A 20,301-nucleotide genomic window follows, 5' to 3' on the forward strand; every position below is an offset into this window, starting at 1 on the left:
ACAAAATATTATATCGCAAATAGATAGTTTCTTTAATCGACCAACAATGTATTGTAAAGTTATTAAATATATTCTGTTAGTTTAGTAGATAAATACAAAATCTCAACAAAAAAAATCTTTTAAAATAACAAAATTAAAAAATTCTATAGCGAAAGGCGGAAACTTTCATTTTAAATTATACTTCCATGGTAGTTGTAGCATATGGTATGCTAATCAAATAACTCTAAATAATTTATTAAAGCTTAAACCAAACTCTACATCAACTTTTCCTAATTTTTTTTGTAAATATTTATATGCTAAATGCGCGCCTTAGGTAACGGAAGAAATTTTTTTTTTAAAGCTGCAAAAAAAAAACAAAAAAAAAAATTAGTTGAATATTTTTTATCGTCAAATGTTTCTTTTGATAATTTCAATGCTACATGTTTCATCCTAAATATTCTTGATTACTTTGCCAAGTTATTTAATTTTTAAAGGGTGCTGGGTTGCAAAGATAAAAACTAATTAAACCAATTCGAAATTACAATAAGAAATTGAGAAATCAGGGCACCTATGTAAGTTTTACTGAATCTTCATTTAAATATCAATAAATTATTTGAAATGATTGTGTTTTTACAAAATATTATGTTAAAAACATTGTATAGTATTTTAGCCGAGCTTTGGTCAATATTTAGAGAGTTTAATTTATTTTTGATAGAAAGCATACTTTTTCACGGGAGTTTTTTTCAATATATAAAGTATTTAGCTTTCTACAAGAACAAGTAAAAAAACTGGATCTGTTACTAAATTTCAAATACTTCTGTCATTTTCAATTTTGATTTGTCAGTATATCATTTATTGAAAATAAATAACCCTGTGTTTTTAAAAGTAATGACTGCCTGCATTTTAGTGAAGTTACTGGAATGCACGCAGTACATTGTATATTTTTTTCTTTCCGTATTTAAATAACCCTTAACGACTCATGAGTGTTACGACCATTTAATACAAGAATGTGTTCTTCGTTAATTGCTCAAACTGCTGGAATTACTCACCTTGCAAACTGCCTAATGTATAGCAGTTTCTCCATCCTGAATCAGATTTGTATATACTATGACAGTTGAACTACATTTGCACCATGAGTGATATAAGTGTATATGATACAAAGCCGTAAATAATGATGCCCATTTGTTGAAATAAAAGAGAGTTTAACGAGGAAGTAAATACCTAGATTATTATTGTGTTAATTTTTGACAAAAATAATTGAGAAAGAAAACGCATAGATAATTGATCATTATTTTATTATTTATTGACCGACATTAGCGAAATGTTATCGACATAAACGAAATTTGACCAACATAAACGAAATTTTACCGACATAAACAAAGTATTACCATTTTTCAGTTTTTATCAAACAATGTTCTAGTTTTTTAAACGTTATAAATAAAAATCTATATTAGATTCAGAATAAAAAACTGTATTTAGTAATACTTTAGAAACCTTTAAATCTATTTAATAATCTATCTAAATTTAAAACGTTTTACTAAATTATTTTTTTCAAGAAAAATATATATATATCATTTACATGTTCTGATAACGAAAGTTTTCTTCTACATTATATAAAGAAGAACTGTAATGTAAAAGTGTAAACAACTATATTATAGGTCTGTTTTATTTCTTAATACTTTTTATTCAAATAAATGACTGAAATAGTAAAAACTAAACTAATATAAGGAATATTTTTTAAGAAATAAATTTTCAAAAATTTAATAACTCTAAATAAATGAAATTTGAATAAAATAATTATTAATAAAAAGAATAAAAAGAGTATTGATTAATACAGGGTGGGCCAAAAGTCACTGAACCATTTCAATTTTAAATAACGTTTTTATTTTAACAGTTATATGCATGAAATTTTAGTATCATAAAGTCAAGGCGATGGAAATTGATTTTCTATTACAAATTTAATCTTATTCTTATCACAAATTTACTTTTAGTAAGCTTTTAGTTTAGAAACTGTATCGTTAAGTGTGAAAAATAACATCCTACATATGTCTTCCATTTTCTGCTTAACAAATTGCAGCTCTTTCGATTGCCTCTGCCACAACCTTTTCCAGAGTTTCTGGGCTTATTTCTCTTATTTCTCTAGTGATGTTTTCTTTTAGCTCCATAAAAGATTGCGGCTTGTTGGCATAAACCTTTTCCTTTAGATATCCCCACAAGAAAAAGTCTGGGCTAGTGAGACCAAGAGAATAAGATGGCCAATTGACATCACCAAATCGAGAAATAATTCTTCCATTAAAAAGTTGCCGGAGTAATTGCATGCTATCTCTTGCAGTATGAGCTGTTGCTCCATCCTGCTGGAACCACATTCCAACTCGATTTTCAATTGCTGGCCATAAAAAGTTTTGAAGCATCGCTCTGTATCTCTCTCGTGTCACAGTCACAGCATCATCATCTTCAAAAAAGTATGGCCCGATAATTTCATTTGAAGTTTTTGCTCACCATACAGTGCACTTTACAGGGTGAAGTTTTCTCTGATGCACAGCTCTTGGGTTTTCTGTTGTCCAAAAGCGACAGTTTTGTTTATTGACGAACCCATTTAGGTGGAAGTGGGCTTCATCAGATATGATTATTTTATCCAAAAAATTTGGTTCATTTTCAGCAAGTTCTCGTAATCAAACGGCATACTGTAGTCTAGGCTGAAAGTCCTGTGGGTTCAATTCTTGGATGAGTCGCACTTTTTATGGATAAAAATTTAGACTTTTCATAACCCTTCTTAAAGATGTTCGAGAAATTCTAAGTTCCAATGATCGTCTTCGGGTGGAAGTTGTTGGATTTTCTTCAAGATATTCACGTACCCGTTCTTTGTTTTCATCCGTACAAACAGCTTTTGGTCTTCCAGAACGTGGCAGATCACTTACAGCTCCTTGATATTCAAATCTTTTAACCATGCTCTTAATTGCATTCCTACTTGGAGCATCTCTCACATTGAAATGTCTTCAATAAGCTCTTTGGGTTTAAATTATTGAGCCTTGATTTTGACAGTAAAATTTGACAATTTGTTCACGTTGGACGGTACTGAATTTCTCCATAATTAATTTCCAGGATCTGAAAAAAATATAAAATATTAAGAAAATAAAAAATATTAAGAAATAAAAAAGATATTAAAAAATAAAAAGGGTCAGTGACTTTAGGCCCACCCTGTATAATAAAGTAATAAGGATCGATGAAATGTGTATTAAATTAAAATTTTACTTAAAAAAATTTTAATTTAATACATTTTTCATCGAAAAAATTTATCATCAAATAACATTTTACACAACATATTTTTTGATAACTTACTTTGATATAAGTTATTGTAGAATAAAATATTACAGAAATGATGAGTGTGTGTGTGTGTGTGTGGGGGGGGGGGGGGTTAGAACATCCCCTCTCCCTTAAAGACGATGTTTTTCATTTATAGTTGGTTTTTTGATGAGGATAGTCGGGTATTTTATTCAATTCAGTTGGGTAAATTTTAGTTTTGGGAACCTTTTTTTTATTATTCTTTTAAGGATTCCTCCTCCTCCTCTCATTTTATCTTTAGAATCGCCTCTTATCCTGATGCTAGATGTTGTTTGTGTAAATTCAGAATTCAGTGGCTGAGACGGTATAGTTGCTGATGCTGGCTCTTGTATAGATTCTAATGGTTCAGATGTCGAAGACTAAGGTTGAGATAATGACGTTTAAATGTATTAGCAGTTGTAATTTTGACTGATCAATTTTATTGATGTCAATTTAAAACAATTCAATATTTAGAAATTCAAAGAATGCTTGTATATGAGTAAAAGTTTTACGGGAGCTAAAAAGTTTTGCTTGCAGTTTGGTATTTTTTTGATGAATCATTCTTTTAAAAGAAGAATTCTTTTAAGAGAAGAATTCTTTTAAGAGAAGAATTCTTTTAAATGAAGAATTCTATTAAGAGAAGAATTCTTTTGGGTAAAGCATACTTTTAAAGAGAAGCATTCTTTTAAGTGAATCATTTTTTGATAAGTTGCTGAAATTTATCTTTGCATTAAACTGCAGCTTCGTTGAGTAAAAACTCGTCGCTTTGTACTTTGGCCACTGCAAGCGCGACTTGCTTTTTGGTGTATAAATTTTTTATTTTCTTTCCGTACAATTTTTTTTTAGGAACAATTTATATTAGAAGAAATTAGATAATAATTGATTTAAAATTTATAAGGTGAATTCATAGAGATTCATTAGTCACCTTAAACTCATTAATTAATAAAGCCACATTTACCAAACTATCAATTAGTTTATTTTATTTATTTCATACATGCCCATAGTTCACCGTTTCCAAATTATAATTTTTTTTACCAGAAGTTTAATTTTGAAAAAAATTTCTTAAAACGCATTTTTGTAAAAAGTTACACAAGGAGACTTTTTCAGTTTATTGATAGCAAATTTTACTTCCGTGAGTTTTATACCCATTTTTTGACCGAAGAATCAAAAATTTAACAATTTATCAGAAAAAATTATTTACTTTTTATTAAAATTGAATCTCATTTTTTTTTTTTTAATATTTGCAAGATTATTCAATAACTAATATAACTATGTTACTAATATAAACTATAAGTAAACTACTATACACTATATACTTACTAAAAAGGCCTTCAGCTCCTTCTAACTGCTCTAAAAAAATGAAACAATACTTGCTTAAAATGATCTAAAAAGACTGAAGACAAAACTGAAACACTTTACTAAAAAAGAAACATTGTACTAAAAAAAATTTTTTTACCAGTCATTTTAGTTTTTACTTCTTCTAAAAAAAAAAAACAGAAAAATAAAAACAACGAACAACAAACAAATTTTAGTTTTTAAACAATGAGCAACATCAGTTCCACTTGAAACTAAAAATTTATCAGCTCTAATCGGCTGGAAGACCTTGCTTGAAAGACCGCGTGGAGTAAAGAAACGCTTTTAGAAAAGCCTAGAAAGTTCTTTATTAAAAAAGAAAGTGAAACGACACTAACACTATTGAATTACAGTATTCATATTTAGAAGATTAGATAAATTACAGTATTCATGTTTAGATTGTACTAAAAAAACTATTTTACCAGACATTTTATTTCTAACTTCTTCTAAAAATTGAAAACAGGCTATAAAAATTAGAAAAATAAAAACAACCAACAACAAACAAACGATTATTTAAACTTTTGTTTTAAACAATGAACAACATCAACTCTAAATATATAAAATAAAAATAGAATAAAAGTACATCATCAAAAAAAAAAAATAGAATAAAAGTACATCATCTCCAATTTGCCAGCTGACTTTACTCGAAAGACCGCATGGCAAATGTAACCGCGCATAAAAAAGTCTAGAAACTACTTAAAAACTAAGAAATTTTACAGAATACAGAACCGTCATTAACAAAACTAACATTAGGCGTAACTATGCGCACTATTCATTACCGTATTCATATATAAGATTAAGAGCAAAAACATAAACATAAATATTTCATTGTTTACTCAAGAAATATTATTTGTTTAAAAAAATTTTCCTTTTATTTTTATTTGAAAGAGCGATAAATAAACTCATAAGTAAAATTTTCAAAACTAATTTATTACGAAGCAAACACATTAAATGTAAAAAACAAAATCTCTAAAGTTAGTTTGGTGGAGTTCATTGTGGAGTACATTGATCATTTTATAAACCGTATAATTTGTTTTTACATTTAAAGATAAATAAATAACATTAAAAATTAAGGTCATATATATTAAAAACTTTCATTTGAATTGATAGAAGATTGACATGAGAAGATTGATTTTATAAAGCGTACATAATGTTTTTGTTAAAAAAAAAGAGATTCAAGTTCAAAAAACTCATTCATACTTTTAATGTTTGCAAAATATTAGTACTATCTAATAGTACTATATATCTAATAATACTATAATAGTGCTATCTCATGTAATGTTTGCATAGTTTATTCGACAACGAATGAACAAATAATATTGTTTAATTAAAGTGTAAATTTAGAAAACTTCTCGCATTGTTTAAAATTCCAATTTGATATTTTGCTGCTCAAATTTCTGATGTGATTTTTCCATGACAGATTTTCATCAATATAAGTACCGAGAAATGACAAGAAACGTTTTGAAAAATATATTGTCAATAAAAAAAACGTGGCATTCTATTTGGTTGTAGATGTTTTATGGGATTAAGATGAGAAAAAATGCGTTTTAACAAGACTAACAGTTTATTTATTTTATAAAAAGATTACTCGCTTTAAACCAATCAGAAATTCTTACTAGATCGTTATGCATATTCTAAAACAAGATACGAAAATGAAATAGAAACAAGTTTATGTTGTCTGCAAAAGTAATTGTCGTTAAATTTGAGCTTAATGGAGATTGCTCTATTATTGAGCTCTAAGAACCTCTATTAGAAATCCTTTCAAAGGTTGTATTCACAGACAAATTTAATGATGATGCAACATCCTGTCATACAAATTAAAAAGTGTTTTTTTATTAAAAAAAAGTCCTTTTTTCAAAAATTGAGTGTTTTTCACTTTTGTATTCTATATTTAAAGGAATAAGTTCGACTATGTTATTTAGTATAAAAAAATTTACATCATAATTAAGAAAAAATATCTGATAATTAATTTTCTTAAATTTTTCAAACGTAAAATATGACTCCTTTTTAGAAAAATGCTTGTCAATTGTTTATAATATTTAAATAGCTTTTTAACCAATTTACATAGTTGACATTAAAATGGTAGCCTGTTGGATTGAATTAAATTTTTTTTGAGTTCGTACATGCATATTTATTTAACAACTTAATAATATTTATTATAACTTAATATTTTCTACGCTTATTTCAGTTTTAAAAGTTGTTCCATTAGAATGTAGCTTTATTGGAAAATCTTTTTTCAGTTGTAAAACAATAACAGTTTCTTTAACACCATATTATAATTTTTAAAGTTAGCTGGAACAAATTTTCTTTTTAAAGCAAACGGTGTTTTTACACCGTTATTTGAAGAACAAAAATATTTTTTTAATTTTTTTAATTTCTTATATTCCTTTGTATAACTGTTGCACTTTTATTATGGCTGCCATGGTTACAGTAATCACCAATCATTCTTTGCAAAGTGTAAATTAAATACTTTGGCGGTATAACATACTTTATAAATTTGAATATTTTGGGTTAAACTTTATTTAATTTAATTTAAGTCTAAGTCTTATGCTTTAAATCATAATGCTTATTTAAAAGAGTTTCCTTTTCAATTTAACGTCCACAAGCATCATGGATGTTTATGATTCTTGCAATAGATACAATTGTTAGGTAGGGTCATAAATTGAATCATGGAACCAAATTAAAATTATTGAAATGCAAGCTCATAGCAACAATTGGCTACAACCTAGTAATCAAACAGTATTAAAGCTGTTTAAAGATGCTTACGATAGCTCACTCCAAGATATAAACTTTAATCATAATGAGGCTATAAACATTTCATAATCTTTAAGCAAAGTGTGGGACAAAGCTATAATGTAAAAGGAGGATTCGCGGGCAAATAGTTATGATTGGAATGCTTTGTTAGGCAATTGCAATGCAATTTATCGCATCTTTATTTATTCTTCTTCCCAAGGTAGAGTAGACCAATACAGTCGAGAAGGCTACTTTATTGTTGTTACAATCACCTCTCAACTCTCTAACTTTGAAACGCGAGCCTTGATGAACAAGTTTACCGCGGTACTACCATAGACGTGGTAGAGATTGAACTTAGAACCTCTCGCTTATCTAGCGAGTGCTCTACCTCTGCACCACTACCACATTTTAGATTACCCGCTAACTTATTAAATACAAAAAAAAAAGTATAAAATAAATTAATACAATTTATGAAAAAGAAGGTGCTTGTGAACTATATTTTCTACTAGAAGCAGAGGTTCTAACTAATACAGAACTTAAAAATAGATGTGAACGTGAGTATATTAATTTTCAAAGCAAATTTCATCTATTAATTATGATTATTTATTTATTATTCATCATTCACTTCATTTATTAATTCATCTGATGTATTATAACTTAAAGTTGTTAAATTTATTATTAGAAGAACTTTAGATTTTTTGTGTGCTTGTAAAGAGCTTGGACTCGCATTTGTATTAAAAAGTTAACTGACACTTTAAATTAAACTTCTTCAAATAATTTGAGCTTTACGCAAATATCGCGTAATTATAGCTATATAATAAAATATAAATTATTCTTACTTTATTCCTTAATTATTTACTTAATTCCGGATGACAGAGGTACTGCTTTGGCACATTTTCAGTTTGCTAAAGCACTGTATACAAGTTCTATAAAAATCTTTTCTACTATTGGTACCTTTAACTGATTGAAGATATTTGGTAAAGTGTTCACAGATTAGATTCAAATGAATTTGAATTTTTTTACTAACCTTCAATGCCAGTACTTAGTTTTGATGAACTTGGTTGGTATTCTTGGTTTTACATGGTTAGTTTCTGTTCTAGAATCTAATTATGCTGAATGTTTTTTTTTCAACAACTTACCATATCCAGAAGGAGCTGATGATATAAAAACAGAAAATTAAAAAAACTGAATTTTTTTACTATTGAATTAATATTTACAACATTACGACTTTTTTATTCCTATTTTTGCTTTTTGTTTTTAGATTTTAATCTGTATTATTTTTAAAATCAAATACAGATAAAAGTTCAAGTTAAAAACTTTTAACTATTGTTTACAATAAAGCTGCCAGACGGATGGTTTATAGAGTTATAACAGACTATTGATACAATGTCTGGGCATTCCACTAACTTCGAAATACTTCTTCAAAATTCCACTAACATCCTAAAAGAATAATTGCTGGTAATGGTTCGTTTTTTCATACTACTATTAGGTTCATATTAAATACGAATGGATGAAATTTGGTGGCTTAATTTTGGATAAACTATCATACCTTATGTTATCTTAGTCTGTTTAACCAATTTAGATATATAAAAAAGAAAAAAAGCTAAAACGAGGCTCTTTTATGCTAAAGGTGTTCTATTTTAAAAATTTATATAAATGTTTTCTTAGTAAAAAAAGTTGTTCTTTTCTTAGTTACTTAGGTAAGCCTACTAAAGGTTTACCTAGTCAAGGTTTCGTTTTTCTACAAATGTTAAATAAGCTTATTTATTGTTAGAAGCGAATTTATAAAGATGGGCTAGAATATTTATTTGGTTACTTTAATTTCTTTTTGTTTTTGTTTGATTTTTTTTCCTTTTTATTCAAGCTTTCTCTAAAGTGTCGCAGGAAATTTTCGTGTCTTTATCATGATACTAAAAATTTGATATAACATTTTTCATCATTTAATTAATTAAAAAACGTAATCTTTATATCAGAACTTTTTATTATTGTTCAGTTTCTTCATCCATTTTTCATTTTTTATCATTGTTCAGTTTTTTCATCCATTTTTCTCTTTTTTCTGTTGCAATGCATGTGTGCGTTAATCTTGTTTCAATAGCATTTATACATATTTTATACATTTTAATTAACTTTATCTAAAAGAGAGAATAACTTTCAACTTGAGTTTTAACTCTTATTTTTTCATCCCAATGAGCGAGTTTAAAATTTTACACCAGCATAACCTTCAAACTCTAAGATATTAAATAAAATGTAAAATCTGTGAATAAATATAAATTTAGAACAACTAAAGTTTAGTATTAAAGTATATTTTATTAACTCTTATATTAGGATGGGGTTTTGTTCAAGATTTTATTAACCCTCACATTTACGATAAGGTGTTTTTTTTTTTTTTTTTTTTTTCTCAGGCTCAATTTAATACAATTTTATGCAAAACATTTTCATTTGACATATGCATGAACTTAAGATTACTTAATGCCTGAAAATGTCATATCTTAAACTTCAAAAGTTCCTGTGGCGCGCATGAATGACTGTATATAAAAAAAAACCCGACTATTTTGATTTTTAATTATTAAAAAAAACACACAACAGACAGGAAGACTTAGTTTGTTTTTTACAAATTTTTACATAAAAACCTTATATTGTTGATAGCTGATGTTGTTAAAAGTTTCAGGTAGGTAACTTATAGTTGTTTGACAATAGCAGCGATAATAAAGTGATTATTGTGTTTCAAAGTAGTTTTTAGCGTAAAATTTGTAAAAAAAAAAAAAGAAAAAAAAAAAGAAAAGGGTCATATAAGTTAAACTAAATCTAAACAATTACATACCCTTTTCCCTCTCATACACATACACACAAATTACATTCCCTTTTCCCTCTCACACATACACACAAATTACATTCCTTTTTCCCTCTCACACACACATTTACACAAATTACATTCCCTTTTCCCTCTCACACATAAACACACAAATTACATTCTCTTTTCCCTATCACACACATACACACAAATTACATTCTCTTTTACCTCTCACACACAAATAAAAATTAAAATACAAGAGTTAGCTAAAGTAAACAAAAAAAAGTAATGTAAGTGAATAAAAATCTTTCTGTGAACAAACTTCTACAGTTTATAACTCGCTCCTACGTAAAGTTTAAAACATGCTTAAAATAAACTTTTTTGTTGTTTGTTACAATTAAAGGCTTACTATTAAAGACTTAGTGTTTTCAAGTTTAATGTTATAAAAAGTTGTTTAAAAGTAAACATCGAAAATGTTATATTATAGAGTTTTGCTTTTCAAGTACTTTTAATTCGTTATTTAGCTTACTTTATTAGTTATATGGATGGATTATAGTTATATGGCTATATGGATACATGGATTTTAACTTGCCATCTGTTTATAAAAAGTTGATCAGCTTTTAATTGACAGTAATATTTGAACATAAAGTAAAACTAATTTTAAAATGTTCTTGATTTTTAAAATACCAACAATAATTAGTAATTAAAAAATTAGGCAAAAAAATTAACCTACAAATTAAAACCGTTTGTTTTTATGTAGCTTTTCTCTAAAACTGCTTTGATTTTAATTACGTCACATTCTTTTTTTTTCTAATTTCAGTTCGTGAGTTAATAAATTAAACTTTTAGGAATCTTAATAAAATTTCTAATTGATCAATTTTTTTTTAACGTAATTCAAAAATTAAACTTAAATTCTACATAAATAAACTTAAATTCATCAGAAACTTTACAAACAATATAAAAACATAGTTTTAAATGATTTCCAGTTTAATTTCCATACTATTAATATAAAATCTCAGAGGTTTACCTAACTTAAAATTGTAAAAGGTACGCGCCTGCGTGAAGAGGGCAAATGGTGATGGATGAAATCAATGAAAAAATAAAGAAGCTTTTTTGCGCCTACACAACTTTTTAAATACCATATTGGTTAACTTTAATTTTTTTTAACTTATTTTTATGCGTATAAAATCTTTTTGAAGCTTTATTGATGCATATTTATTATTGAATTTCTTTATGTTTTAGTTTAATAAAATTTTAATTAATAAATAACACAACAGCGAGTATTGAGAACTTCAATTAAAGTTACGTGTTTTGTTTAACAGCGCAGTTTACCTGTAAAATAGCTTGAAATTATTCTTAATCTTACTTTTTTTCAGCCAATTTTTTTTCAGCTTCAATTATGCGAAGTAAAACTTAGGTAATTGTTTGTTTCACATTTTGAATTTGTTTTTTATTCCGTAAAAAAAAAAAAAGAAAAAAAAAGAAAAAAAATTACAGTAAAGTATAAAAATAACAGATAACTTTTTGTCTATTATTAAGAAAAGCTTTAAATAGTGTATTATAAATAACGTATCGATAACTTTTTAAGAAGGTATACGATTGTTTAAAAAGACGTATTTAGAATTTTATGCGAAAGCGTAACTTTTTTTTAAACGTTACACAAAAAAAAAAAAAAAAATCTCATTTTCAAACGACCACCAGCTTTTTACGGAACAATCGGTTGATTAGTGTTTTTTTTTAGCGAAATAAATTTTGCCGACCATCTTAACTAGACGAAAATAACTTTACTTAAAAACTCTTTCATTAATGCTGTCTGACTGACTGACAATAGTTTTGATTTAATAGTGCTTTATATTATTAAATTTGTTATAATAATAAATAAATTTATGTATTATAAATTAACAGTTGTTTTTTATATCCAAGAATACCAAAAGAATCCCAAAGTAACATTAAAATATTAGCAACATGATAACGTAAAGTTTATTTTTCTATATCCGCAGTAGCGTCGCTTGGATTGGTGTCATCCAGTGCGGTAAATTTTTGTGTGCGTTTGTGGACATGAAGGGGCACAATCGTCAATTTCTAAAAAAGATATTCTCTATACCTAAAAACTTCTAAAAAAATAAAAAAAGGAATTTTACAAAAAAATGGAGCATGAGCAGTTCTTCTTTGATACATTTCGTTTGGTGCCACCTCTTTGTGTCAGGTCGTGATGATGCCACCAGCGGTGCAGACCACACCCCCTGCACCCCTTGTGACGCCACTGTGTATCCAGGAGACAGTATTGTTAGTGATTGCATTATTTGCGAATTAATCATTTTTTGGGAATTAATCAATTTTTGAATGATCTTCAGAACATTCAAAACTGGTAGGGTTTTCCTCCTAACATACATCCGTACTTTAGTGTTTACTTTTCAAAAATTTTCTTTTCAGGTTTCTAAATTCTATAAAAGGAATTATTTTAAGATTAGCAATTTCTAAAAACTCGTTTTACTTTGATATTTCTATGAAACTTATTTACTATTTTTTTAAATTTTACATTTTTAATGTATTATTTATTAGCGCTATAAAGTTTGCATACTTAATGTCTACTTTAGAAACATTTGTTAAAATGCTTTTTAGGGTTAAGCCTTTATTCAATTGATTAGCCTTTATCCAAGACCTTGCATACACTTTTTGGGATTTAGTGCACAGCATTCTTCATTGAAATGATTTTTGTTGTAGAGAGTTGCGTCGCAAAATTCTAAATGGATAAAACGAATTGTATTCTACCTTGTTATAAAATCAACTTTTTTTTAACTCTAGTTTAATTGGTTTATTAAATATACGTATGAAAGCTCATTATAGAATTGGATAACATTTTTTTTCAAATCCAATATCTCTTATTCCAAAGTTATAGAGTTTATTGTCTTAAGTTAAAAGATTTTTAATTTGAAAACAATATATTTTTGCAAACAAAGAAACAAAAAAACTGCTGGCAGCCTGTACACCTGTGACCCGTCAAAGAATATATGGGTAATCGTAAACGTACTTTTATTTATATATTTGAGAAGGATTTTTTTACATATTTCGTTTTCGTGTCGTGTGCATTTTATAAATACATTTTGATGAAAAAAAATGATTATTTGAAAAGAATGTTGATTTTCATTTAGACCAATCATCGAATAAGCATTTATATAACTTAGCTCTTTCATAAACAACCAGCTTAGTACAAATGACGTTCATTTTTTATTTTGATAAAAATAAGTAAAATTCCGCGGATTTTTAACAACTTTGCAGCATTAGCAGATTACCAAGGTTACTTACATAATAAATATCAGTAAAAATTAGTATGTGCTTACAAATACTTGCGATAAATTAGTGCAAGCATTTTAAAAAGTTCCTTTTAAAAATGATTCGAATATCTAATATGTATTTAAATACATTTTAAAATAGAAAACACCAAATACTTGGTCTTGAACTAACCTAGAAAATTAAGTTTCAGATATGCAACATTTCATTTATTATGCAAATCTTTACTAAAAGCAAATTTCCGCTAAAAATACTTAAATTAATATTGTTATTTTAAAACTATTCAAATTTTAACAGAATTCACAAAATTATTTCAGGAATCTCTCTATAAATCACATATCAAAATAAACTTTTTTCTTTACAAAACAAATAAATTTAATTAATATTCAATAGTTGGATGCAAAAGAAATATGAGAAATTTTGATATTAGGCATTTTTTCAAGGTATTTACTTTTAAGTAGCATTAACTTTACTGATATTGTTCATGTTGTTTTAGCTATATAACTTACTAATTATTACTAATTTATAATTGCTATTTATATTCTTTCAAATGAACACTGATTTCTCTTTTATTAAAATACACACACACACACACACACACACACACACACACACACACACACACACACACACACACACACACACACACACACACACACACACACACACACACACATACAGAGAGGCAGGTTTGTCTTTATTTTTATAATTTTATAATACTTTATGTATAATGCAATAAAAAAAAATTTTTTAGAAACCAAAGCTTCTAAAAAGAAGAAGAATTTTTTTGCAAGCTTTAAAAAATGAATCCAGGTAAAAACCAGTATAATAATTTACATTCATATAATATAGTAATAAATATGGTTCAGAAAAGTGCACATAAAATTTAAGTTTTAGCATTTTAAATTTTATCATTTTATTTTATAAGTATGAGATCATAAAAGCTAAACCAAAATATAATTTGCATATTGTTATATAATATTGTTACAATTTCATTAAATTATTTTAAAAAGATAACAAATGTTTTATACTTTATGATAGATTTGAATTGATAGAATTTGATCAAAAAGTTATTCAAAAATTATGATAATGCTGGTTTCACAGGGTGTTTCAGACTACTAATAACAAGGTAGAGTGGCTCTTAAAATAATATTTTTAAGAAATATCTCTCCTTCTATAAAATTTTATATAAAGAATTATTTCAGATTTTAACATAAATCTAAAAAAATATTATTGATATGGTTCTTTAATCCTTTTTTTTTTTTTTTTTTTGAGATAAAGATAATAATTTTTAATTTTTTTGACATACATTTAAAAAAAACATATTCATTTTTGATAGAATTAGGACCCGTCTGATGTTTAATGGTCTTGATCTCAAATAATTTTTATAAAAAAATTGATGTTGTTTCATTATACAAAACAAATTTAGGAAGAAGAGCAGACATTTCTTAAAAAATTTGTTTTAAGAACCATCTTATTACAAAGTCATATAGTTATGACATCTTCACATATATCTCTTTAAAATTTAACTCTTTAAAAATTGACTAAAATTTTAATTTTTGAGGCTACATTTTACTTTTTATTGGTTTTAAATTCATATTAAAAAATATTTCAAGTCTATACCCGAGCGTGTTTTTTGTCTACACGTTTAAATTATATTAAGAGATAAAATTACAGTTTATGCCATATAATGTTCACAGAATTGTTTTTAAACAAAATAGTGAAATTTACACTTTGCATGTATGAGCTTATGCAGCATTTCAACCACAGCAAAAAAAGCTTTTTTTTGAAATAAAATATATTTTCACAGTTTGTTTGTTTCCCAGTTTTAGTATTTAATTTAATTCCCAGTTTTAGTATTTAATTTTTGTGATCTCACTATTTCACATGATCTTGCTGTTGCCAGTTTGTCGTAAAGCTAATCTTTTAAAAGTTGTTTAATCTAAAAGATAGTTTGGTAAGTCAGGCATTAAAACATCAATTTTATAATTTAGAAATATTCATAGTAGTATAACTATATATATATATATATATATATATATATATATATATATATATATATATATATATATATATATATATATATATATATATATATATATATATATATATATATATAAATTCATAGTAGTATAACTATATATATATAAAAAATTTGTTTAGTCGGTCATTTTTCCTGCACTATATATTTCTCTCTATATGATTTTCAATTTTTGTTTTGTGATCTTCAGTATGTGATTTTGGAATCTCTTTAAAACTTTTTTTTTAAATAAGTTTCCTTCCAACAAACTGCTATTTAAGTTGGAAGTTACTAGGAAGTAGAGAAAGGAGTTAAAAAGCAAAAAAAACGGTTGACAATGTTTCATTATTTTATTATACTGTGATTATAAAAGAATGATTCAATAATTTTGAAAACTTTAATTTTAAATTAATTTTTTAAAAAATTTGTTTATTGAACCTGGTAACTAATTCTATTTTGCTTAGAAAGACATAAAATAGCAAAAATAGTGGTTTGTTTGTTCTTAATTTATTGATGTCAAGTCGAGTATAAATTTGCATCATCAGATAAAAACTTTAAAAAAAATTAGTTTTTGGTTATTTTCATATTTTGAAAAGTCAATTGTACCAATTAATTTTTTGATAGAATATTGTGTATGAAGAATTGTGGTATGAGAAAAAGATCCAATAAGGATCTTTTCTATTATTTAGACAAAACCCTTATCTTAGCATTATAGGTTTCAATTCTTTTAGGTTTATTTTTATGCCTAAAAACTCTCAACCAAAGTCTTTATTTTAATGCAAAAATGTATTAGTATTGAAAAATGTTTGTAATTAAAAGTATGATCTTTTGGTTTGCTTAAAGTGTTAAAGAATTCTAAATAAGTGAATGTTTTTATCCATGTTTCATAATTTTAACTTTTACTAATTCCTCTTAGATAATTGTGTTTAGGTGCATTATTTACAAAAGATATAGCTGAACTTTCTAGGAGACTAATTAACAAGGTAAATTTGTTTCAAACTTTTTCCTAAACTGATGAATTAAAGTAGAAATAAATATTTGTACAACATTGTTTGGTTTGATTGACAGCTATTTGAAGAACATTGTTTAATTGACAACTATTTGTAGAACATGATTTGATTTACAGCATTTGTACAACATTGTTTTGTTTGATTGACAACTATTTGTAGAACATTGTTTGATTGACAGCTATTTGCAGAATATCTTTTTATTTGTTTGTCAGCTATTTATAGAACATTTTTTGATTGACAGCTATTTGTAGAACTTTGTTTGATTGACAGCTATTTGTACAAAATTATTTGAGCGACAAATATTTGACATTGTTAGCAAATTTATAGTGTTTTAGTATTTCATTCTTATAGTATTTAATTGGTTATAAAAAGTCATAAGCAATAATCACTGAGTCTTTAAAACTTTTTTTAATCTTAAGGTCTTTTTTTTTAAGGAAAAGACATAAAAAAAAGCCATAAAAAAGTAATCGCAACTTTTTCTGTTTTGATTTATGGTAGAATAAAATCAATAAATATTAATGAGAACATTTTTTTATTGAATTATTTTTAAAAATTTAACAATTTTTTGAAAATTTTTTTTGATCATTTCAATTGAAAGTTTTTTTATAAAATTAATTCTTTTAGTTTTTTGGTGTTGGTCTTTTGATGTATTTATGATATCTAGCTGCTTTCTTACTACTCTGCTTTACTTGTTAATGTTTGTCTTAAAATATCAACTTTGTCTTTGTGCAACTATATAAGAATGACAGAAACAACTGTTATATATCTAACAAATATATAAAAAAAACGATGTGCAATTAATAAATGTATTTGAAAGCTGTATGTTGCTTATTTTGATTCTAAAGTGGATGTTCAGGCTTTCACAGGTAGGCTTGCGATTGTATGCCATTATATGACCACACAAATAATATTTTGTTTTGTCAATTTGACCACTGCTTTTAATATGTTTTTAAAATTTAAGAATGCGTTGAAAAAACTTATTTAGACTTATCTTTAAAAAATAAAACTTTATTTTAAAAAAGAAAAGAAATCTTAATAAAAGAGAAAATAAAAAAAACTCAACAAACTAAAACACTAAGTTAATTTAAATCATGTTTTTAATTATATTTTGAATAAGAAACTTTGAATCTTTTATCTTTTATAATGTTTATATAAAAGTATGGGAAACCCTTTAAATAAAGGAACTATTCACTTCTAGTGGTTGATTAAAAAATGCTCACACTTAATTTAAATTATAGTGTTTTTTTTTGCTAATTTATAAATATATTTGCACATAAATACATGCTAGTAAATAGTTACACATTTTTGAAATGTTTTTTGAAATAGCCACTGTTAAATTGTTTAAGGAAAATATTATTTGCGTGATCATATATTGGCATGTGATCGCACACCTTCCTGTGAAAGCTTGATGTTGTACTTGGACATCACAATATAGTTGACCTGGCTGTTCTGTGTGTTTTGGCAATTGGTTAAATACTTGCTACCCTGCATGATTTGGTATTCTTTTGATCTGGCATGGGTTGCCAAGTCATATTAATGGTTATTATTTTTGTGGTATTTATCTTTTTTTTACTGTCATTAGAACTGGAAACAGGGCTCAGGGCTGATGACACAGGTCCCCCAATTTTTTTCTAAATGACTTTTTTTTTTAACAGTGTCCCTGGTGGCATCAGCCCTGTTCTTATAACAACATTATGTAAGATGAAACATATGTTATGGTTTGGTTACTATTATTTTTATGTAACCGAGACATATTAAAACTTGAATCTAACGACGTATTAAAACTTGAATGCTTTACATCCAAGCATTAAAACTTGAATGCTTTACAGTAAAGTTTTAATTTAAACCTATTGGTTATTACTGTTAGCAAATCAGCTGTTCTACAGCCGATAGGTTTTATCATGCATTAGATAAAGATGGAAAGGTTAAGGCCATTCTCTTATGGTGTATCTGGTAACATCTCTAAGTTATTTTTGATGGACAGCACTCTTCTTCATATTCTGTAACTTCAGGGGTTCCTCAAGGTTCAATCCTTGGCCCTATACTCTTATAATTTGCATTAACGATCTTCCAGATATTCTTACATCTAAGGTGGCATTGTTCACTGATGATACTACCATTTATTCTTGTCACAATAAGAAGCCAGTACTTTCTGATTACTTGGAGGGGGCATTTGAGCTTGAAAAGGATCTCACTTCTGCTACAGCATGGGGCTCACAGTGGCTGGTGAACTTTAATTCAGATAAAACTCTAATAGTGGTTGCTTGCAGCCTTGTTGGAAGCAAAGATGTTTAAAAATAAAAAATAATGAGTGTTACTCAGTAAAATTTTGTTTGCACAACTCATACATAACATTTTTATAATACACAGCAATATTATCTCTCCTTCTGAATTTCATTATATATAAGACTCCTGCAGAACCACATCTTTAATGTAGCATAAATAGATAAAAATTTGCATTTGCAAATTTTTGTTTATTTATGCTACATTTGCTAAAAAAATTTGCAAAACATGATAAATAGCAACATGACAATGGTAAACAAACATTTATTATGATTTAAAGTTTATTTAGTTATAAGTAAAAAAGTGCAACCAATTGTAACCAATTTAAGACATAACATAACTTAAAAATGTTATAGGGAGCTATGTATTTTAAATTTAGATAAGAATTTCATTCAATCAATATTGAATTTAAATGAAAATTAAGGGTAATTCCACATCAAATCACCCAGTCTATTAAACCATGTGTCTTCTTTTTGTGTTATATTTTGACATATTATTGCTAATAATAAAAAAATATTGCATGCAAAATTTCAGCTAAAAATGTTTAGCGGTTGACAAGATACTGCAATTTTATTATTGACCTGGTTTCCCAAAATGACCCGGTTTTTATAACATTTTGAAAAAACATTTTTCTTAAAGAAATAAAAATGGCAAAAATATGAAAATAAACATATATGTTTCTTTGATACTGAATTCGATAAATGTACTTAAAATGCTGAAAAATTAAAGGAACATGCTTATAAGTTAATGAAACAACTTGTTTCTATAAACCAACTTTGGGGCCCAATAACTCAAAACATTACGTTCAAAATTTTTTTGCTGGTAATATTTATAAAACTTTAATTTCAAAGATAATCACTTTTTCAAGAAATTCCCAAAAAATATTTGTAAATAAAAATAAGTTACTTAAATATACAAGATTTTTAAAGGTATCAAAGATGTAAACTATTTTGACTGTGTTTGTAATAGTTCACAATATTGTTGCCATTTTACTTGTACTTCTTCTATTTCAGCATTTTCAAACAGTTTCTACCGGAACTAGGCCAAGCTTATAGAGCACCACTTATCATCAAAGACTACAGCTACATAACCTCCTTAAGTAACAGTATCAGGTTGAAATACATCTTGTTTCTCTTTAAGATTGTGGATTATTGTATAATTAGTGTCTGTACTACACCTCTTTGCCCCAACCCTGTTATCTCCAAGATGTATAAAGTGTACCTTTCTTTTTGCTCTTCACGCTGCCGTTTCTGATGTGTGAATTTGGTTTCTGTATGGTCTTTTTAAACTTTCTTGGACTGTTAACTTTTTTACGGTACTGCCAATCCCATCGCATGGTGACTTTCCTTGGGATGTTACAAAAAAGTTCCATTCAACTTTAAAGACAAATTTACTCAAAAGTTGGCATAGATTGTAAAAGCTTTTACAATTTTTGTATTGTCCTGTACAACCATCAGTGAATAAATGTAATGTGGACAGATTAGAAATTTTTGTTTTTAATATTGGTATGATTAGTTGGA

General features: G+C 26.6%; 1 protein-coding gene across 9 annotated transcripts in view; it reads left to right on the forward strand.

Moving 5' to 3' along the window:
* Positions 1 to 9,940: 9,940 nt before the first annotated feature.
* The window catches only part of LOC100214201 (cGMP-dependent 3',5'-cyclic phosphodiesterase), a 58,626-nt gene continuing 48,265 nt past the window's right edge, over positions 9,941 to 20,301 (forward strand). Inside the window, exons 1-4 of one of the 9 annotated variants that reach the window (XM_065812880.1) lie at positions 9,968 to 10,054; positions 14,223 to 14,281; positions 14,510 to 14,597; positions 16,419 to 16,471. Coding sequence is in view for 5 of the 9 variants with exons in the window: in XM_065812873.1 (XP_065668945.1) it covers positions 14,272 to 14,281; positions 16,419 to 16,471 (63 nt within the window). In the remaining 4 variants the exon portion in view is untranslated. Of the gene's footprint in view, positions 10,055 to 11,417; positions 11,595 to 12,778; positions 13,193 to 13,248; positions 13,912 to 14,222; positions 14,282 to 14,509; positions 14,598 to 16,418; positions 16,472 to 20,301 lie in introns of those variants that run through there. The other 8 variants (XM_065812881.1, XM_065812882.1, XM_065812879.1 and 5 more) reach the window with 8 other exon arrangements.

The sequence above is a fragment of the Hydra vulgaris genome, chromosome 12, assembly GCF_038396675.1.
Source record: "Hydra vulgaris chromosome 12, alternate assembly HydraT2T_AEP".
In the NCBI taxonomy this organism is placed as follows: domain Eukaryota; kingdom Metazoa; phylum Cnidaria; class Hydrozoa; order Anthoathecata; family Hydridae; genus Hydra; species Hydra vulgaris.